General features: G+C 42.7%; 1 protein-coding gene across 12 annotated transcripts in view; it reads right to left on the bottom strand.

The window, feature by feature from the left end:
• COBL (cordon-bleu WH2 repeat protein) overlaps positions 1 to 22152 on the bottom strand; it is a 329136-nt gene that overhangs the window by 198044 nt on the left and 108940 nt on the right. The window contains exon 1 of one of the 12 annotated variants that reach the window (XM_043508626.1): positions 7986 to 8090. The exons of the other annotated variants lie outside the window; for them this stretch is intronic. Within the exon in view, the coding sequence (XP_043364561.1) occupies positions 7986 to 7993 (8 nt within the window). The 5' untranslated portion in view covers positions 7994 to 8090. Of the gene's footprint in view, positions 1 to 7985; positions 8091 to 22152 lie in introns of those variants that run through there. 12 annotated transcript variants of the gene reach the window in all.

Genomic DNA, 22152 nt, shown 5'->3' with positions numbered 1-22152 from the left:
TTAGTTAAATAAGCCTTTCACGTCCATTATTCCTGCTTCTCCACCCCACCTGCTTCAGAGTGTCTATGTGAAGCATGTTAGCCATGCTGCAGAAACCCTTCACTTCTCAGTCTGAATATTAGATCAAGGCATATTACCCTGCTACTATATTTTTCCATTTAAGGTGCATTAAAATCAGGCACATGTGGAGAGAAAAAGAGAGATTCCCCTCAACCATACTCCAGCCATGACTTTAAAACTCACTCTCACTCACTCAGGCCTTGTTTACATTACAAAGTTTTGTCGATAAAAGCTGCCTTTTGCTGACAAAACAGAGGAGGTGTACACACTACTACAAAACTACTTTTGGCGGCAAAACCCTGATGTTTTGCTGACAAAATAAAACCACCTCAACATAAATGGCATAAAGCTTTTTGCGGCAAAGTTAAAATGACAAAGCATCTGTGCCGCGCACTCCCCCCCACCCCGGACTTCAAAGCTCCGGGAAGTAGCTGACAGCTGTGTGTGCCGCTCCCTAACATGCAACGCTCCTGTTCTGCCCTGCGCTAGGAACACAGGGGTGGGCAGGCTGCTGCTGCAGGGAGCAGAGGTGAGGGGGGTGCTGCTGCGCTGCTTTGACATTCCTCAGCACTAAGAGCTCACAGAGCTGCTCAGGATGCTGCTCCTGGCAGCGGAGGAGGCTGTGGGAGAACTTGGTGGGAATCACAGAGCCGCAGGCAGAGCGGGCTACTGTGGGAGAGACTGCTGTGCCGAGCAGAGCAGAGGGGGCAGAGAAACAGGAACTGGGTTGTCATAGGGGTTTCTTTAACACGCTACTCCTGGAGGAATTTGTGTGTGTCTGTATTTTTACAGATATACTTGCTTACAGGTATTTTGAAATAAATTACCATAATAATTTAAACTGGCGTGATTATGTAGTGTTATTTTCACAAATAAAATGTGCATAAAAATGTTGTGTGCAGCATGCCCCCGGGGGTACCCCACACACTTCAGTTGAAAAAGGGGCTGACAATCTACTAGGATGCCCCTGGAACAAAGGGATTGAGAAACCTACATCATGTTACACTGTACCTACCCCATGAGGCATTTGGAAACTCTTCCCAAAGCACCCTGCAGCCAGTTGCACAGTGGGATAGCTACCACAGTGCACTGCTCTCTGTGTGAATGCAAGAGCTGTTAGTGTGGATGCACTTTGCCACCACAAGGAGCAAGTGTGGACATAAAACAGTGGTTTAATTAAAGTGCTTTAATTAAAGCGGCATAACTTTTGCTGACAAAACTTTGTAGTGTAGACAAGGCCTGACAGTGTAACTCATTATCCCAATTTTACAAAGATTGGATTAGAACTAAGTAACACGTATATGTAAGTAATCGGGTAGCATTTTGCACCTGTTCATGATAAAGGAGATCTAAATTTAACCCATACATTTAATGTTTATTTAAATAACAAAGCAAAATATAAACCTCAACCAAAACTTTTCTCCGACTTGGATGTTGGTTGTTTTTTCCTTGCAGGATCCCTTTGCCCTTGACCTTAGTTTTCCTCTTAGGATGGAGGTAAGAGAACCAAGTCTGGCTGCCAGGGTGATCAGCAGAATCATTTTTCATTTCTCTGCAGGGTCGTAGGATCTGACACACTATTACAAATATGAATTTCTGTACTGACATTTTTTGGTATTCTAAATGCATACTATTATGTTGTATCATGAAGAGACTATGGAATAGTGATGATATACAATTATAGTGGCTGATATTAAAAAGTCAGCATTTATCCACCATTATCACCTACGTTCATCTTAGGCCTCATGCAGCTGTGCTCCATTCTGATAAAATGGCTCAATGGGTAAACCAAAACACGCAAATATAAACATCCCCTCCCAACAACTGAGTGATGCTGAAACCCACTGTTTGTATCCTATTTAGTTTCAACATTAGAGGGATGAGGTGACTTACATTTGAGTATATTTGAGCATTAATTGGCTTGAAAGTATGGTTTCCATGCCCATTAAAGGCTGCACAAATATTCCTTCTTGCCCTCATGTCAGAGTCTGGAGTAATGTATTATGACAGAGGATGTTTTTTTAAGTGCTACAGTCAACTACTGTTGCCTGTGTTGAAGAGAACTGAAGACAGTGAGAGCTTTGTGCTAAAACAGGGGAGTAAAACATGACCTAAATATCCTAGGGAACTTTGCGTTAGCCAATGAATAACATTTAGAAAGAGGTTTTCTCCAGTTAATTAAAAAAAACCCGAATATTTAGAGAGATTAAAATTCCATCTCTTCCATCTAGCCAGCACTCCTTTGCTAGCTCTTTTACTTACTTATTTTTCTTTTCATATTTCCATGTCTTATTCTTGACGCTTCTATAACTGGGCATGCACATTACACATTATCGTGATTACACATCAATGGGGGCCTGATCCTGCTTCACTGCCATGAATTTTGCCAACCTCAGTGGGTGCAGGATCGGAACCTAGTTGAGGTATGATAGCCTACAGCATCTAAGCAAATGCTGTTATTTTATTTGAACTTTAATGGCTAAATGCTGCCCTTATATAAGTGCACGTATAATTCCCACTGACTGCAGAATTTAACCGTTTTGTTACATTTAAAAAAAATGTGTTAATAGATACTTGCTATCTACCAGCATCAAAACTCTCTTTTTTATTTCCCAAACAAAACAATATTGACTTTGAGTTAAGGTGCCTGAAGCAATTACTATAACCCTGATGCAAATACATAACTGCAGCATTAACATTTAAAACCCAGGCATTAGAAAGACTGGAAGTGACAAGCCAAAATGAGGTCGGTCCTACTCTGAAAATTGGCACTTTCTTATCAAACAGATCTATTCCCCTCTGTGTTCAGAATTGTCTTTACTGACTCCAGTGATAAAAATAAATATTTTCTGCTTTTCATTCCTGGTGCACAGACTTAAGTGGTACACAGGGCTTGTTTTGGCCGCCTGCACAGGGGTGAACTTCACCCAGGCTGTATGTGCTTCTAATGGTCCAAAGTAGTCGAGTTTTCCTCCTGTACATCTCCTAAAGTATGCAGAAAAGACACTCTGGGCATGATCCAGGAAGATACTTAGGTGCCCACATCCTATTTTTAGGCAGCACTGTTATCCACAAAACCTCCACTCTGCTGCCACCGAACTCTGTAGGCACCTAACCTCACTTGATGCCTAAATTCTTCCAGTAAAAGGTCCCCATTCACCTAAGTTTTTGCCTCTGGGCATGCGCAATGCCACCTCCCTCTAGGCATCCAGATGCCCATTTCATGGCTAAGTCCCAGAGCGATTCACAACCCAAGCAAAGATAATGTTTGGCCGCCTTAGCCACGACTGGGGGCTTGATCTGGTAGGCGTGCTCAGAGGCTGTATACTGGATCGGGCCCCTCTAGTGAGTTCTCACAAAGCAGCCAAGGGTGAGACCTCCCATACACCTTTTAGCCCAGTGATTCAGGTAACTTACCCAGGATATGGGAGAGCTCAGTTCAAGTCCCCCTCCTTCTGCGGTGGAAAAGGGATGTGACCAGGCATCTGCCACTTCTTATGAGTGCCCCTAACCACTGGGCTATGGGATACTCTGGGTTGTGGGGCTCTCTCAGACTCTCTGGTTGAAGTTGTTCCACTTTAAATTAAATAATTGAATTAAATATTAATTGGACCAGAAAAATCATTAAAATGACTACAGCCAGCTGTTAAGGCACTTACCTGAGAGGTGGCAGGTCCCTGTTCAAATCCCTTCTCCCCCTCAGGATGAGGGGGGACTGAAGCTGGGGGTCTCCGACATCCCAGATGAGTACCCTAACCACCAGGCTAAAGGTTATAAAGGGGAGCCTCCTCTTTCCCCTCCCCAGCCATTTTGTTTCGAGCCCTGCTTGCCACTTAGGCAGAGGAGCACCTATCTTCCCCCAATTTGTGGCTCACGAACAGTGATAGGCGCCTCCCTGCAACCCAGACTTCGGCATCTATCTCTGAGAAAGGGTGAGGACTACTGTTGTCGGCAGCGCCCACTGGCTAGCTTAGGTGACTCCCCACCTCGCACGCTGGCTGTGTGAATAGCAGGCCAAGGTGCTTTCCTCTCCCCATTTATTGTTTAGGAGGCTACATGCCTAACTCAAGCTTTGCAGATCGCAGTATTGTTCCTCGGATTTTTTTTTTGTGTGTGTAGGCACCTAGAAGTTAGGTGCTGTGACGCTCAGTGTTGTGAAGCCTAAGTCCCATCACGGATCCCACCCCCAGTTACTCCACAGCTTACGGAGATGCACAGAATCAGAATCCTCCCCATCAGGGGCACTAGATGGGAACCCCCAAACTGTGGACTTCCTACAGTCAGCAGGAGAGGATCTTATTCCTGTGAATGGTGGGAGGGACAACAACCAGCGAAGAGCCTGCCCTAGTGAGCTTCTAAATGGTGTCAGCGGGAGCCCTGCTTCTGCAAAGTTTTGAGGGCTGCCAGCCAGGCACTTTTTTTAAAAAAAAAAAAAAAAACCCAGATAAATAGGGTGGCCAATTTTGGCTGGAAGTATTCTTGGAGGTTTCATCACATGACATAATCTTTAATAAAAGATTAAACCTTTTATTCCTGGAGACTCCAGGACAATCCTGGCAATCCTACACATAAAAGAGCTGACAACTACAATTTTAAACACTGGCATTTTGAGGAGTTAAATTTTAAGGTCACAGCCTTTGATCATTTTTTTTAACTACCAACTTTTGTTGCATAAACAAAAAGATTAATGAGAAATAAATGCATTAACTTTAATAACTTAATCTGACCTCTGCATGAGATTTTGGTAGGTGCATCTACTGATATTTTCTTTTTCTTTTTTTTTTTAATTAAAACAACGAACAAAACAAAGCACTGATAAGATAGGTTTAAGAAAACATTAAACACCAGACCTGAGGAGGAAGTCCTTTCAGGAGGAATTCCTGTTTTACTTCTTCGCTATGGAACACTTTTACTGAGGACGTTTGCACTGACACAGCCACACTTACAAAGTTGCACAAACCTCTCCGGCTAATCCTGGCCCAAGTCACTTTTTATACCAGTGCACAGCATCTACATCAGGAGGTTGCATCACTGCAGCTTATACTTACACCAGTGCAAAAATCCCTAGTGTAGACAAGCCCTTTACCTTCCAGAAAATTAACCCTGTACTGTAGGAGTAAGTGATGTAATATTTGTTAGGACCAATAAAGGTTTTCTACTGTATGGCTAATAAAGAGATTTGAGGCCTGATCCAGCTCCCTTTGATTTCAGTGTCCAAATTCCCATTAACCTCACTGGTGGTGGATTGAACCTTATTTTAGAATAAAATCTAAATACAATTCTAACTCTGGGGTCACTAGCTATGCCTCTACAATATTTATTTGATTTTCCTTTGATTTTTCATGGTGGTTCAGTTTTTACATAATTCTATAACTAAAGAGCTGCAAATGTTCTTATTTCATGCACATTCATTATATCTTCATCTTTGCTTTCACAAATTCATCAATTAATAAGATATACTGAGGAAAAAGTTCATACAGTAATAAAAGTGGTCTATATTTTCAATGAAAGAGAAAATACCAGATACAAACAACCCCTCCCCACCAGCCCCATGGCTTTCCTTTGAGTCATAGCTAAAGAGCAACTACATGCTAAAAATTCTGAATAACCTACACACCCACACAACATGCGTCCAAAGAAGATCATTTCCCAGCAAACATTTGTGGAGTTATTACTAACGATCCAGCTGCTAATTTAGCATCTGCTCTTCCTCTCAAGTTACCAACAAGTCCCCTCCCTATGTAGCAACCTGGCTCTGAATGGGTAGTACTCACGCAAAAGGTTTGCCTCTTTAAAATACACTGATATATTTAGAATGAGTACACTACTTTATGGTGGTGAATATTTCAGACTAATTGAAGCAGTAAGAATATTTCAGATTAATTGAAAGACTTCAGATAAATAAAGTCGGCCTAATGAAAAAACAGACATGCCAAATAAACAACTCTTCTTGATCTGATAACTTCAAGAAGGATTATGGAAAGGGGCAGGGGGACAGAGACAGCTTCTTCCTATAAAAAGGAGTACTTTTTAAATTACACTTTGCTTTAGGAAATTCAGTTTCTCTTTTTAAAGATATGACTTGCTATAGTATACTTAAACTAGAATTTCCTTTTTATAAAAAGAAAATATATAAGATTTTCACAAGTATATACTTTATTAAGACTGAACCAGCATATTAAAATATGTACTTCTTCAAAAAGAACTGCCTCTGATAAATAAAAGGCCTGACTCTTCTTTTCCTAAAAACAATTGCAGTTTTGCAGATGAAAAGGTTCTCTGTTTTCTAGTCTATTCTGTGGTGTTGGAGGTTTTTTGAGTGACTATGACTGAACTTCAGTCATGACTGATCTAACAGTGTGTAGCTAACTGACTTTCATTAGTCAAACTTTATTTTTACCTTGTCTCAAATTTAACAATTACCTAATGCACTGACTTCCTAAAATTGTGTAGCTTAGTTCATTGGCATGTGTTTACAATACATCATAATTTTAAAGGAAAAAGTTCATTTTTACTATTAAAAAAAAAATCAGTGCTTTGATACTTATTCAGATGTCTCAGGGAATTTAACCTGTACCATATAGATGCATAGATTCATAGATATTAAGGCCAGAAGGAACCATTATGATCATCTAGTCTGACCTCCTGCAAATGCAGGCCACAGAATCTCACCCACTCCTCTTAGTGAATGGCACCAATGCCAGCATAGCCCTCTTAGTGAAGATCAGAACTATAACTAACAAGAAGCCAAACCATAGTTTAAAATTAGTCATAACAAATATATATAAGGCATACATCACTGGGTACATGTAAATGGTTTAGATGAAGAAGTACAGGGGTCAAATTGAATGAGGAAAAATGTAGTGATAGTCTATGCAAGTTCTATCCACAATTGCAAAATGCAGCTTTACAGTGTTCACATTAGCAGTTTTAATAGAAACATCCAGATACTATAGATTGTGAGACAATTCATTAGTACATTTGGGGGCTTATCTACATGAACATTTAGTTTGCAACAAGTTGGGGTATGAATCTACCCTGCACTAGCCTGCCACAACTAACTGTCCATGTGGACCCTGCTGACACGCATCAACAGTTTGTTAATGTGCTTTAATTTAGTCCTCTTTGAAATGGGATTATATCAAAGCACATTAATAAACTGTTAATGGTCATCAGCAGGATCCACACTGATAGTTAGTTCATGACAGAATATATTCACACCCAGTTAGCCAGAAACTAAATGTTCATGTAGACAAGCCCTGGGATGAATAGGGTAATTTATTTGATTGTGAGCAAATATCTAATTCCCTCTTGATGCCATGCAAAACCCATGTAAAAAGGCTTTGTACAGAGAACCAATGAGGGGTTGAGGGAAAAGTTATGCCCCATTGGTTCAGTAGGATGGCATGAAGCAGCCGCATAGCTGCAACTAGGGATTCTGGGAGTTTAGGCTAGTGGATTTGCATAGCGGTGCACTTATAAGTCACCATTCTGCACTGCCCTTTCCAGACCTTGAACTCCCTCTCTGCACAGATTCCCTGGCACAAAGAAATCATTGTGGTTCTACTGGGCTTAGAACTTTCCATGGCCATTGCTGCAGTGGGACAGCATTGAGGCCTTCAAGCTAATATTGCAATATATTTGCAGATCCAGCATTGCATTCAGTTGTGTTCAAAATAAGAGTTTTGCAAAGATAATGGTTAGAAATAAACTTTGAAAACTTGGGCCTGGTCTCTACTACAGAGTTAGGTCAACATAAGGCAGCTTAGGTCAACCTAACTCTGTAAGTGTCTACACTACAACACTGCTCCTACTGATGTACGTAGCCCACTAAACGGGCTTAACTTCACCTCCACGAGAAGCATAGCACTTTGGTCAATGTAGTTAGGATGACACAGTGTCTGGGTAGACACTGCGTTACTCACATCAGCATGTTGGCTGTTGGCCTCGGTGGTGGGGTGGGGGCTCCAGCTGTGAGTCCTGTATGTACAGCTGAGGTTGTCAGCCCTAGGGCTCCCAAGCTCCAACTGTCACTGCCACACAATGCCCCACTTCAGTGGGTGGAAGCACTCCTGGTGAGGACACGCACTGCTGACAGAAGAAGCAGAGTGTGGACATGAACCACCATTTTAATTATTGTGGTGGTTGTAGGTCGACTTAAGCTGACTTAATTTTGTAGTGTAGACAAACCCTTAAACTCTGCAAATAGTGATGGGATCAAAAGAGAAATGCTGGTACCGTCAACCACTTTAAACTAGTTCATATCCAACCCTTGAGAGGCAATAACTTTCCCCTCCCTCCGAAGTAGAATGAGCAAATAAATACATTCTCCTGCTCCATTGCCATGCCACAAATCTGAAACTTATAAGAGTGAATAGAAACTGAATGAAGTATAACCACTCCTACCTAGAGTTACTTATATTTTATCCCAATGATCTTTTCTTGAATTAATTATATTTATACTTGGTTATGGGTGGTATATTTTCACATAGCTTTAATAAAAAGATAAAGGCCTGAATAATAGCATATAAGAGATTGGCAGACACCACTGCCAAATCACAGCAACATAAGCTGTGTGCCATAAGCATTGCGCCAGACAAGCCTACATAGGATTTCAGGTGATTGGGAGTCTGCACCAAATGTCTACATGGCTGCGTTCTACCGGTCAGCAGTACATGTAGATCTCCCTCACTATATGTCCTCTGCATGTGTTCTGAGGAATAGATCAGCACTCGACAAATATTGCTAAGGCTCATGTATAAGGTAGGTGGAGTCCACTGGCATTTAGATATGTACACTGCAAATATCACAATCAGCATTGTACAGCATCTGTCAAATGATCCTCTCCATGTGTTCCTGTCTCACTCAGCCACTTGCTGGCAGATGTAATTGGAGCCCAGAAATACTTCTGGAAGGAGGGGCAGATTAGTATGTAGTATGACATGATGGAAACTCTGCCTTCATAAGTAAGGTCCCCTAAGGTATCTGCATGTTTCTTTATATATATTTCCTGACTTTTGTACGCCTAACTGTGTAACCTCAACCTTGCATTAGCAGCTCTGTGCCTGGAATTTTGATACACAACTGTTTTCCCCCCAGCATGGGCTGGGATTTTTCAAAGGCTCCAAAAGGAATAGAGCACCCATCTCCCTTTGAATTTCAACAGGATTGGGGGACCCAAGTCCCTTCAGTGCCTTTGAAAATCATAACCATAAAACCCACAGGAACACTGAAGGCAGCTCCATGGCAGACCACACTGTTGGATGAAGCATAAAGAATCATAGAAGATTAGGATTGGAAGAGACCTCAAGAGGTCATCTAGTCCAACCCCCAAGACAGCAAAGTGACAGACCACCGTCATAATAAAACCACCTAGGTCTTTTCTAGCACTTTTCATCAGTAGATCTCAAAGTGCTTCACAAAGGAGGTCAGTATTATCATCATCCTCATTTTACAGATGGGGAAACCAAGGTGCAGAGAGGGCAACCAACTTGCCAAGGTCACCCAGCAGGCCCATGGCAATGCCAGAGAATAGATCCCAGCTCTTCCTAGACATACGCTTGTGCATTGTCCACACTGCCTCTCCAGGTTTTTTTCCGAAATTTTGCTTTTGTATCAAGATCTAGGCACCAAATCTTGGTCCTGAACACAGAACCCAGGAAGGCACAGGGGATATAGTGGGAATCAAGGGGAAAAAAATCTTTCAGGTCAAAATCAACAGATCGGCCTTTCTACAGCTAGTGTTGTAGATTCTACATCAGGTGCAGGGTTTTGGCTGGTAGAGCTGCACAGTTAAAGACTTACTGCTCACATCTCCACTTTGCTTTCCAACCTCCCTTCCAATGTTGTGAAAAGACCTGCTGCAGAGCTGGAGAGCATGCAAGGAGTCTACAGTCCAGCTCATGAACTGTCTGCATCCTGACCTCTTTAGCTAGGCATACACACAACACATTATATTCTAAAGAAATGCCTCCTATCTTGCAACCATGAGAGGGAGGACACAGAACACCAAGGAAGTCCATTAGGGAGACTCTATGCCCCGATATTTAATCTAAGAACTGCTTATATATTACTGCTACTGATGGGTGCTATAGAAAATGACTGAATAGATTAAGGGAGAGATCTTAAAAAGACACAAATAGAACTTGGGCACCTAACTCCCTTGTGTAAATCTCCGCCTAATACATACTTTGGAAAGTACACCTTTGGGTGTTGAAAAATAAGATTAATGTTAATTAATTTTTTTAAAAGGCATTGAAATAGTAGATCTACCATTTACTGTTTTCTTTCTACATATGTGCATGGCAACCTTTTTTCTGGGGGGTGGGAGGAGGGAAAGAGCACAGAGAACTGAGAGAAAACACCCCTTCATAATTTAGCTTTATCCTTAAATAATTCTCAGAAAGAAATTTAATCCAGGAAAACCCCTGTTGCTGATTGAAATCACTTGGGTTTTTGTCTTTATATGAATAATTTATATGAAAGATTTATAGCCACTCAGATATTGTTGTGCACATCTAGCCAGGTGCTAAACACAGCCTGAGGGGATTGTCTGCAATCTGACCTCGTGCAGTTTGTTTTTCAAAGTAACTCTGCCATACCCTGATTAAACCACTTTCTGACCGAGAAGATGACAAAATTCAGTCTCCATGTTGATTACCATCTGTTCAGAGATGGACACTTTTTAGAGTAGTGGTGGGCAACCTGCGGCCCATCAGGGTAATCTGATTGCAGACCGTGAGGCATTTTGCTGATGTTGACCGTCCGCAGGCATGCCCCCCCGCAGCTCCCAATGGCTGTGGTTCTCTGTTCCGGGCCAATTGGAGCTGCGGGAAGCGGCAGCCAGCATGTCCCTGTGACCCGCTGCTTCCCGCAGCTCCCATTGGCCGGGAAAGGAGAACTGCAGACACTGGGAGCTGCAGGGGGCTGTGCCTGCGGACAGTCTCATGGCCTGCAATCAGATTACCCTGATGGGCCGTATGGGGCCTGTGGGCCACAAGTTGCCTACCACTGTTTTAGAGTAAGTATGTGCTAGACTGTCTCTTTTAAACCCAGTTCAGAATAAGGGGTAGTATAAAACCATACTACGACAGGGAAGCAATAGAAGACAATCTGTCTTTGGGAAGCAAAATATTTGGGCAAGTCACTTTGGGTATGTCTATACTGCAATTAAAAACCCACAGCAGGCCCATGCCAGCTGAATTGGGCTCACAGAGCTCGGGCTAAGCAGCTATTTAATTGGGGTGTATATGTCTGAGTTTGGGCTGGTGCCAGGGCTCCAGGACCTTGTGAGGTGGGAAGGTCCCAGAGCTCAGGCTGCAGCCTGATCTCTCATGTCTACATCACAATTAAACAGCCCGGCAGCCTGAGCCTGATGAGCCCGAATCAGGTGGCATGGGCCATCTGCAGGTTTCTAAATTGCAGTGTAGATATATAACCTCAGTCTCCCTCCATCTGAGTTCCCCCACCAGTAATAGGGATAATGATAGAATCATAGACGAGTAGGGTTGGAAGATAATAGAACTTCCCTAACTCACAGAGGTGTTGTGAGGATAAATATATTAGAGATTATGAGGTCCTCAGATACTATGGTAATAGAGGTCATATACATACCTAAAATGGATGAATGGATGGGGAATATTTCCTGGAGCATCCCCACAGACACCATGGGTGCTGAGACACCCCTTTATGTGCATCATAAGCAGCAGGATTTACCTGCATATTGGGCACTATGCATTGCCCAGAGAAAGAGGAAAAAGTTGGTCTCTATGCTTCCCTCAGTGCAATTCTGCTGGTGTTTACACAGGCCAAGCAAACTGCGTGCAGGGGTAGGCAGTTTCTTGCATCCTCAGCCCATTGGGCACCTGCAGAAGGACCAGGCAGAATCCCCCTGACCACCCCACATACATCACATTTAGGAATCACTGTATCCAAGTTGCTGAGGACTCTTACAGTAGAATTCCCAACTTTTAATTTCAAGTATTCGTTTCCTATTTTCTTTGCTGATTTTCAGCTCTGAAATGTTTACATTTGTTTTCCGTTCATGGTCACAGAATTTATATTCCCCAATGTTGGTGCTAAATTAGAATGAAAGAACAAAGCTTGTCTCACTTTAAGTAGTAAGACACATTTTATCTGTGAAGCCTTGTGTAGGCCTCTATATAATAATTTATATAGGACCAATCCTGACACACATGGAAAGCCTGAGTAAATGGGCCTCAAACACATATTCTCCACAGTTATTAGGGGATGGGCAAAATCCTCCCTCAATGCTTTGAAGTACGAACATTCATGCCAGACCAGGTGCAAAAGGGTAGTTAGTTCTCCATAGCCTGTTCAGTCAGTTGCCTGTCTTCTAGGACTGCCAACAAAGGTGTCAGTTCTGATGGTGCCTTGCTAAATCAAAATCACTAACTAATTTCATATGAACCATTAGGTAACAGCAGCTTTGAGTCAATATTGACCTGGGCAGATTGGAACCATTAATTTTAGGATGAAAAGCTCCATATGTCCTAACCAATCCCCCATCCAGTCTTCTGCTCATAAGCACTTTTTAAAATATGCAGTATTAAGTTATCTATAATATAATAACAAGAGCTGGTCAGGAATTTTCCCTCAAAATGATTTTTCAATAGACAACACAGTTTCAACGAAATCAAAATTTTCTATGGGAAAATTTCAAGTTTGCTGACATTTTGGGTTTCCTGCTGGGAAAATCAAAATCAAATTGTTTGTTTGGGGTTGACTCAACCTGACTCAAAATATTTTAGATTGTTGAACTGAATGAAAATGTTTCAGTCTGGGAAGGTCAAAATGTTTTGTTTTGATGAACATGCCAAAACTAAAAACTGTCTAACCATTTCTGTCCCAGGAAAAAATTTGATATTTCAAGGCTTTGTCCTAATTTGGGATGGAAATTCCAATTTTTGGTCAGTTTTAGTAATACTAGCTATTTGTAGTGAATCTGAAAGCTGAGGGGGGAAAAAGGAAATGGGAAAAGCAGATCAACTTCAAGTTGTTTTTCCACACACTGTATTGAAATTTAGAAGCACTTTCACTTGGCTCCTGTTCTTTTTTGTTCCACCATATGCCATTTGTCATGAGAGCTCAGACCAAACCAAAACCCTGAATACAAATTTCACGACTGCTTTCCACTGCCTCTGTACTGGGATGAATCAGCTCTCTGGACAAGAACACCCCAGCTTAGAAAAGCTCAGATCCAGATCCTGAACTTCATGGCTCAGGTCTATCTCTAGCAAAGACAAACATGAAAAGATAAGAAACTTAAGAGAAATATATTGTCATATACACCTTTCTTATCTCCAGGTTGATCTGTTTACATGGGCCCACCCTGCAAATCCTATGCAATTAGGTCCTGATCTAACAGAATGCTTAAGCACATGATGAACTTTAAGCACATGTGCAGTCCTGTTGATGTCAAAGAGACTAATTATGGGAGTAAAGGTTGCAGGATCAGGCCCCATATTGTAGATGTCCCTAATGCTTTAACTTTCTGGAACAGAGATAACTCTCAGACTACCCTACAGATTTCGTAAATGGTTGGGGAAAAAGACAGACAACAAATTTTTAAATCAGAAAATCCTCTTGTGTAGCAAGTTAGAATACAAATAATTGGCAATACTTTGTAAGCACCTTTTCATTCTAAGTTACTCTTTATGAAAAACAAACAACATGGGAAATTTACAGTGCTTTTCATAGCAAGAAACTCAAGGGATATGTGTGAACAAATTTTGTACTCAAGGCAGTTTTATATTTGTAAACTACTTCCCAGTAGGCATGGCTCACATATTTTCTCCTATTAAAAATACCTAGCCACCAGAGTTCAAGGAGTAACATTTCATTCCAAAACAACTAGGGCTAATTTGAGAATTCATTACCATAAACAGTGATAAAAATGGGCAGAGTTTTCAATTCCTGGTGGCCTAAAGTCACAAAACAATTTGCATGCTTTTAAAAAATATTATTGGTATCTGGTCATGAGGCTAACAGCACCAAGAGAAGGAACAACCTACCCTTCTTCCTCAAACAAAGACTATGTCTTCACTGCCGAAAAAGATGTGCTTTTACAGCAAGGCAACTAATCTACATTCAACTATCTCACAGGTGAATGCTAATGGAGGCAAAGCACTGTAGTTTTACCATGATGTAGTTATGTGAGGTCAACCACAGGTGGGGGGTATAGTTCCGAATCTGACATTGCAGTAAGAACCATCTGTGCCTTGTCTCCAAGAGCATTTAACAGTGAGCCAACTAATGCATGCACGTTAGCTATCTCTACGTAAAAAATAGGCTGTCGATTAATTGCAGTTGATTCGTGCGATTAACTTTTTAAATCATGGTTACTTTTTTTTTTTAGTTAATCACAATTAATCACAGTGTTAATCACACATTTAAACAACAGAATGCCAACTGAAATGTATTAAACATTTTGGATGCTTTTCTACAATTTCATATATATTGTATTCTGTGTTGTAATTGAAATCAAAGTGTATATTATTTTTTATTACAAATATTTGCACTGTAAAAATGATAAACAAAATAAATAGTATTTTTCAAATCACCTCATACAAGTACTGTAGTGCAATCTTTTTGTTGTGAAAGTGCAACTTAAAAAACCCCCTTCATTTGTGTTACATAACTGCACTCAAAATGAAAACAATGTAAAACTTCAGCACCTACAAGTCCAGCTAGTCCTACTTCTTGTTCAGCCAATCACTAAGACAAACAAGTTTGTTTACATTTACAGGAGATAATGCTGCCTGCTTCTTATTTACAATGTCACCAGAAAGTTAGAAGAAGCATTTGCATGGCACTTGTGTAGCTGGCATTGCAAGATATGCTAAACATCCATACACCCCTTTATACTTTGGCCACCATTCTGGAGGCCATGCTTCCATGCTAATGGTGCTCGTTAAAAAATATAATGCATTAATTAAATTTGTGACTGAACTCCTTGGGGGAGAATTGTTTGTCTCCTACTCTGTTTTACCTGCCATTCTGCCATATGTTTTATGTCGTAGCAGTTTCGGATGATGACCCAGAATATGTTGTTCATTTTAAGAACAATTTCACTGCAGATTTGACAAAACGCAAAGAAGGTACCAATGTGAGATTTCTACAGCACTCGACTCAAGGTTTAAGACTCTGAAGTGCATTCCAATATCTGCGAGGGATGAGGTGTGGAGCATGCTTTCAGAAGTCTTAAAAGAGCAACACTCTGATGCAGAAACTACAGAACCCGAACTACCAAAAAAGAAAATCAACCTTCTGCTGGTGGCATCTGACTCAAATAATGAAAATGAACAGGTGTTGGTCCGCACTGTTTTGGATTGTTATCGAGCTGAACTCGTTATCAGCATGGACGCCTGTCCCCTGGAATGGTGTTGAAGTGTGAAGGGACATATGAATCTTTAGCACATCTGGCACATAAATATCTTGTGACGCCGACTACAGCAGTGCCATGAGAACACCTGTTCTCACTTTCAGGTGACATTGTAAGCAAGAAGCAGGCAGCATTATCTCCTGAAAATGTAAACAAACTAGTTTGTCTGAGCGATTGGCTGAACAAGAAGTAGAATTGAGTGGACTTGCAGACGCTAAAACTTTACATTGTTTTACTTTTGAATCCAGGTTTTTTTGTACATAATTCTACATTTGTAAGTTCAACTTTCATGATAAAGACATTGCACTACAGGACTTTTATTAGGTGAATTGAAAAATACTATTTCTTTTGTTTTTTTTACAGTGCAAATACTTGTAATCACAAATAAATATAAAGTGAGCATTGTACCCTTTGTATTCTGTGTTGTAACTGAAATCAATATTTTGAAAATATAGAAAACATCCAAAATATTTAAATAAATAGTATTCTACTATTGTTTAACAGTGAGACAAATCGCGATTAATTTTTGAAATCTAGGCTGATCAGATAGCAAGTGTCAAAAATCAGGACAGGAGTGCCTACGTGAGAAAAAGACCCTAAAATCGAGACTGTCCCTATAAAATCGGGACATCTGGTCACCCTATTTTAATCGCACGATTAATCGTGATTAATTTTTTTTTAATCGCTTGACAGCCTTAGCAAAAAAACATCTTTTCTGTCAGTGAAGACAGCATCACATAACATCTAGAAGCAGGGGGCCAAATTAATTTGGATGATTAGGAGAGGTGTGTATGTGGTTTAAGCACACAATACCTGAAAGAGGTCCCTGATTCTGATCCCATTTATGTATGTTTGTATAATTTCTGCTCCTTCAGTCTTACACCACTGTAAATCAGGAGTAACAGTGTTAGGATATAGATATTCAGACCTGTCTGTAAAGGCCTATACTTTAAGAATTTAGGCATACAGTAACTCCTCACTTAACGTTGTAGTTATGTTCCTGAAAAATGCAACTTTAGGTGAAACTATGTTAAACTAATCAAATTTTCCCATAAGATTTAATTTAAATGCGGGGGGTTAGCTTCCATGGAAACTTTTTTGGGGCAGACAAAAGGCATTATATGCTGTACAGTACTGTACTGTACTGTGGTTGGGAAGTGCCCCTGGCTTACCCCACACAGGCACAGCCCACTGCAGACAAGGACGCTAGGAAGCACCTTCCCCGCAGCAGCAGCTTACCTGGAGAAGGACAAGTGCCTACTTTGCTAAGGGATGCTCCAGGCCCACTTCTTCCCACCCCCACTCTACCTCCTCTCCGGAGCATGCTGCATCCCCGCACCTTCCTGCCCCCACCCAGAAAGTCCTAAGTGCTGCCAAAGAGCTATTTGGCGGCACTTAGGACTTTCTGGGAGGGAGGGGGGAGAGTGGAGACACGGTGCTTCCCCACTCCTCCCCCTCCCTCCCAGTGCTTCGTGCTTAGGACTTTCTGGGAGGCGGGGGGGAGAAGCGGAGATGCAGCACTTCCCCGCTCCTCCCCCTCTCTCCAAGAAAGTCCTAAGCACCGCCAAACAGCTGTTTGGCAGTGGGGGAAGTGCTGGGAGGGAGGGGAAGGAGGCAGAGAAGAGGAACTTGTGCAATGCTCCCTTGTAAAGTTGCTGCTCTTCCACAAAAATTTTACAAGCAAGGGACAGAGCAGGCAGCCAAACAACGTTATAAGGGACCACTGCACAACTTTAAACAGGCATGTTCCCTAATTGAGCAGCGATGTAACTTTGAAACAATGTTAAGTGGGAGGACGTTAAGTGAGGAGTTACTGTACGTTTATCATTTAGCTAATTATAGAGGTATAAAAGAAAGAATCAAAATCACTTTCTGCCTATGTAAGGGCCTTCTCTCACTGTAAAAGTCTGAGGTCCTGTTCTTAAGCTAAGGCCTTTGGCTAAGCAGTGGGAGCAGCCATAAGACGGGAAGCATATGGTCACATCCTCACATTCCAAACCAGTCATATTGAAATAAGGCAGAAGTGGGCAAACTATGGCCCATGGGCCACATCCGGCCCACGGGACCATCCTGCCCATTTCTTGAGCTCTCGGCCACAGAGGCTAGTCCCTCCCCCGCTGTCCCCCTTCCCCCACAGCTACACCGCCACGTGGGCAGCACTGAGCGGCATGGTAAGGGGGCAGCGGCAGTGAAGGAGTTGGGTAGGGGGGTTCCGGGGGGTAGTCAGAGGCCAGGGAGCAGTTGGATGGGGCGGCGGTTCTGAGGCGGTTGGGGATGGAAAATGGGGGGGTTTGGATAGGGGCCAGGGAGCTGTCAGGGGACAGGGAGAAGGGGGGGTTGGATTGGGCGTCCTGGGAGGGGGCGGTCAAGGGACAAGGAGCAGGGGGGGTTGGATGGGTCGGGAGTTCTGAGGAGGGAAGTCAGGGGGCGGGAAGTGGGAAGGGGCAGATGGGGTGGGGGCCAGGCTGTTTGGGGGGGGCACAGCCTTCCCTACCTGGCCCTCCATACAGTTTCACATCCCGATGTGGCCCTTGGGCCAAAAAGTTTGCCCACCCGTGAAATAAGGCAATCTGGGGCTGTTAAAAAGGTGATCTGATCTATTGCCTCCAGATAAAGGGAGGAGCCTAGAAGATGTAAAAGGAAATTTAGTTTGATTCTTTCTTTTATACCTCTATAACTAGCTAAATGATAAACATATACCTAAATTCTTAAAGTATAGGCTTTTACAGACAGGCCTGAATATCCATATCCTAACAAACACCACTGCAGTCAGTGGAATAACACCAGCATCAGACATCTGTGTTGCAAGCAAGGCACAGTAATATGGCTGCAGGTGGGGACGGGAAGATAGCAGTAGCTTGTTTATTTCCCTTAATGCTCAAAGGACAGAATAAAGTTCTCTCACAAATTGCCTCAGAGCAACCGATCAAAGCCCATTTTATGATTCTCCACCAACTATCAGTCAATCAGTGTGTTTTATGTGAGTCACCCTTTCATTTTCTCACAAGTGCAAGCACGTTCATACAGTCTCTGTCTCAACAGAACCCGATAAAGCACAGGAATAGACAGCACCCGAGACTGTCCTGCCTGCCCTTAGTCTTTCAGCACAGTGTTGCATTAGAATCGCTACTTAGTTAGAATTGTGGATCTCTTCCCTACGAATTCCGGAGCGTCTAACCAAAACAAACAAACAAAAAACGCTGAGGCTCTTGTTGATCATATATTTAAGGATGACAAAAAAGAGCTTTGACAAAAAAGGGAGAGAAGATGGCTGAAGAAAATTACTCATTTTTAACCTTTCAATCATTCCAGCACCAGAAACTGGCCTTCTGATATTATCTTGTCAGTTACAAGAGAAATCTACTCTATTAATTAAATAAAAATAAAGTATAATACTTTGCATGTATGCAACTCTCATCCCTGGATCTTAAAACATTTTATGATGTCCATATTTTTTATTTATTTTATAGATGGGGAAACTGAAGCATGATTAGTTTAAGTGGTTTTCTTAAAGTCACATGCAAATCAGTGGAAGAGCTGGAAAGAGATTTTACTTACTATATTTGTTGGAAGGATAAGGAAAGAAGCAACTTTGTCTCAACTATGCAACGGTTACTCTACAATGTATTATGTAGTTCTAATACAATGTTTAATTTTGCTATTCCAAATATTATGAGTATGATTTATCAGATGGTCTAGAAATGCTTGAAATTGGGGGTGGGAAGGGGTTATAATTCAGATCACTAGGATTACTATAAAATTTACTCCTAAATGCATGATGGTTGACTCCTAAGATCCAGAAATCTTTTAATTTAAGATCCCCACAGGGGCTTGTGTTAATCCACCACTACATGAAGGCTACCTGTACCACTGAGCATGAGGAGAAAGGGGTTTAGGGTGGATGCTCTTGCGTCAAGGAACATCCACCTCCATGGGGTTTATGGGCCGGAAGAGAGATAAGAGCGATATTTGCTTCCTTCTAAGAAGCTAGAAAGGAAGTACACACACACACATACACACAAGCATACCAACAGAAGCACGTGTGCAGACAGAGAGCAGGAGAGAGAAAGAAAAGACTATATATGGCCAGGGGGTCACAAAATTATCCCCAGTTGGTATCCTGGTCTGATATTAGAGCAACGCATTACGGCTTTCTGTAATGCCATTGGATGGCCAAGGAGCTCTCCAGCATATTGAGCTCTAGTACCACTAATAGCAAGTAAAATCATCAGGAATTTAGGGAACAAATCAAAGTAAAAATATAGCCTGAAAAAGAGATGGCTTCAAGGCCACTACCTTCAACTAGTAGACTGCAGAGCAATAGATGGAGAAGGATAATTAGCAAAATCCTTTCTGTGAACTAAACCTCTGGTAACAGGGTGACCAGGTTTGATCTGTTTACAATATTTGTACAATAAATCCTGATCCATCTTAAGGATCATACTTACCTGTAGGCGTATTTGTACCTAGGTTTTTGTGATGATGGATCCTAAAGTTTGGTAGCCTTATCTAGCAGAAAGTCTTATTATATTTATCAGAACAGCACAATGTGTTTTGGAGAAGCAAATGGTAACAGCAACAGCAAGACAAGATCAGTTAGCGCTGAGAGAGCTATGATGATGTTGAAATATGAGCTATGCTCTAAGGGACCCAGGAGTAATTTCTCTGGAACCCATAAAGGCATAGGCTAGGTATCAAGTGCCAAAAGAAGTTACTAAAAAAAAAATTGTCCACAGTTGCACCAAAATATTTTTTCCTCAGCATTCAGAACCTCTGCCATTTCATGTAGATGTAAAGCACTCAAACAAGATGAAAGGAGAAAAGAGGACAGAGAGAACAAAGTAAAACCATTTCTTCTTTACATTGGACAGAAGTTAATTACTGACTTTGCAGACTAATTTCACCAAGCGGTGAGAGCCATAATGAAAAGGAAAGTATATGTCTGGTCCACAGTAAATACAGAAAGTGCCATTCAATCATAGGCGTAGTTGGGGCGGGAGGGTTGATGGGATGTTGCCCCACCCTCCCACAACTGCAAGCCATGGGCATGAAATTTGCGCCCCTTCCCCCATGCATGACCCCACTGGCCTGACTAGAGCTGCCCCCCAAATACAGAAGTCAAACTACACTTATGCGTTCAATCCTTGCTCTATTTAGTTAGTGTTTTTGCTGCATATGTGCAATAATCCCCCCAATCAAAAATGTAGTCAGTAAAACCAACTAAGTGCAGAAGTAAGAGCAAAAACTAAACAACTTTTGTGTGTGTGTGTGTGTGTTTCTCACTTCTCCCTGCATACTCAGGAGGGTAGAGAAGGATGGGAAAAGAGAATGAGAACAAGTACTTACTGTACCCCCAAACATAACCTTAAACTCTCAAGAGACCGTTCAAAAACTTTTACATTTAAAACTTCACTAAAAGACAGACAGTAAAAAAAAAATGATTTGAGATCATTTTTAAAGACCTTTGAATAGAATTTGCTTTCGTATTTTCTGCCATGAACAGGTTGTAATGGCCTCCAGCTATGCTGAGAAGTTATAGCAAGCTCATGTCATGGGATGTGTGCAGTGGTGAGCCGGAGCCAGTTCACACCAGTTTGCTGGAACCGGTTGTTAAATTTAGAAGCCCTTTTAGAACGGGTTGTCCCTGGACAACCAGTTCTAAAAGGGCTTCTAAATTTAACAACCAGCCAAAAGTGGTGCCTTAGGTGCCGACTCGTGGGTGCTCTGGGGCTGGAGCACCCATGGGGAAAATTCACCGGCAGCTCCCCGCTCAGCCCCAGCTCACCTCACCTCCGCTCCGCTTCCTCCCCTGAACATACGGCCCCGCTCTGCTTCTCCACCCCCGACCCCGGTTTCCTGCAAATCAGCCATTCGTGCGGGAAGCTGGGGAGGGCTGAGAAGCAGGCGGCAGCTTCCTGCCCCAGCTCACCTCCACCACCCTGGGCCTGAGCACAGAGCGGTTCTCCTGCGTGCCCCTCGGGTTACCTGCTGAGGTGTGGGTGGCCCTCCTCACGCCCCCCTGCCCCAGTTAACCTCCACCTCCCTGGGCCTGAGCAGGAAGCCGCCGCTTACTTCTCAGCCCTCCCAGGCTTCCTGCACAAACAGCTGATTCGCGGGAAGCTGGGGGTGGGGGAGTGGAGAAGCAGAGCGGAGCGGAGTTGGTGCCTAAGGCGCCACTTTTGATGTGATCAGTGAGGGGAGCGACCGCTCCCCCTGCTCCCCCCTTAGTTATGCTACCCTGCCCCTAGGAGCCAGAGGGACCTGCCAGATGCTTCCTGGGTGCCACCCCAGGTAAGCACCGCCGGGACTCCCCACCTCGCCCCCCCAGCAGGTCCCTCTGGCTCTTAGGGGCGGGTCAGGCACCCACTATGGTGGCCCACGAGTCCCTCCTGCCCAGTTCCGGGAGCAGTCAGGGGACAGGGGAGGGGGGTGGATGGGGCAGGGGTCCCGGGGGGGGGCAAGGGCAGGGGACGATCCCCTCTTAGGGTGAGGAGGGAACCGGTTGTTAAGATTTTGGCAGCTCATCACTGGATGTGTGCATTGTGGGTAGTGATGGTGGGGGTCGCGGGGGTTGAAGCAAAGGCCAATGCAGATAGGTAGTCTAAACTAGATGATCCGTCTGCATTTTTTCCCAGTCACACCAATGCTGCTGGTTCCAATATTTTGAGAGTTTCATGTGTGGGAGCTTC

The sequence above is a fragment of the Dermochelys coriacea genome, chromosome 2 (genome assembly GCF_009764565.3).
Source record: "Dermochelys coriacea isolate rDerCor1 chromosome 2, rDerCor1.pri.v4, whole genome shotgun sequence".
In the NCBI taxonomy this organism is placed as follows: domain Eukaryota; kingdom Metazoa; phylum Chordata; order Testudines; family Dermochelyidae; genus Dermochelys; species Dermochelys coriacea.
This window is presented reverse-complemented; position numbering and strand designations above follow the sequence as displayed.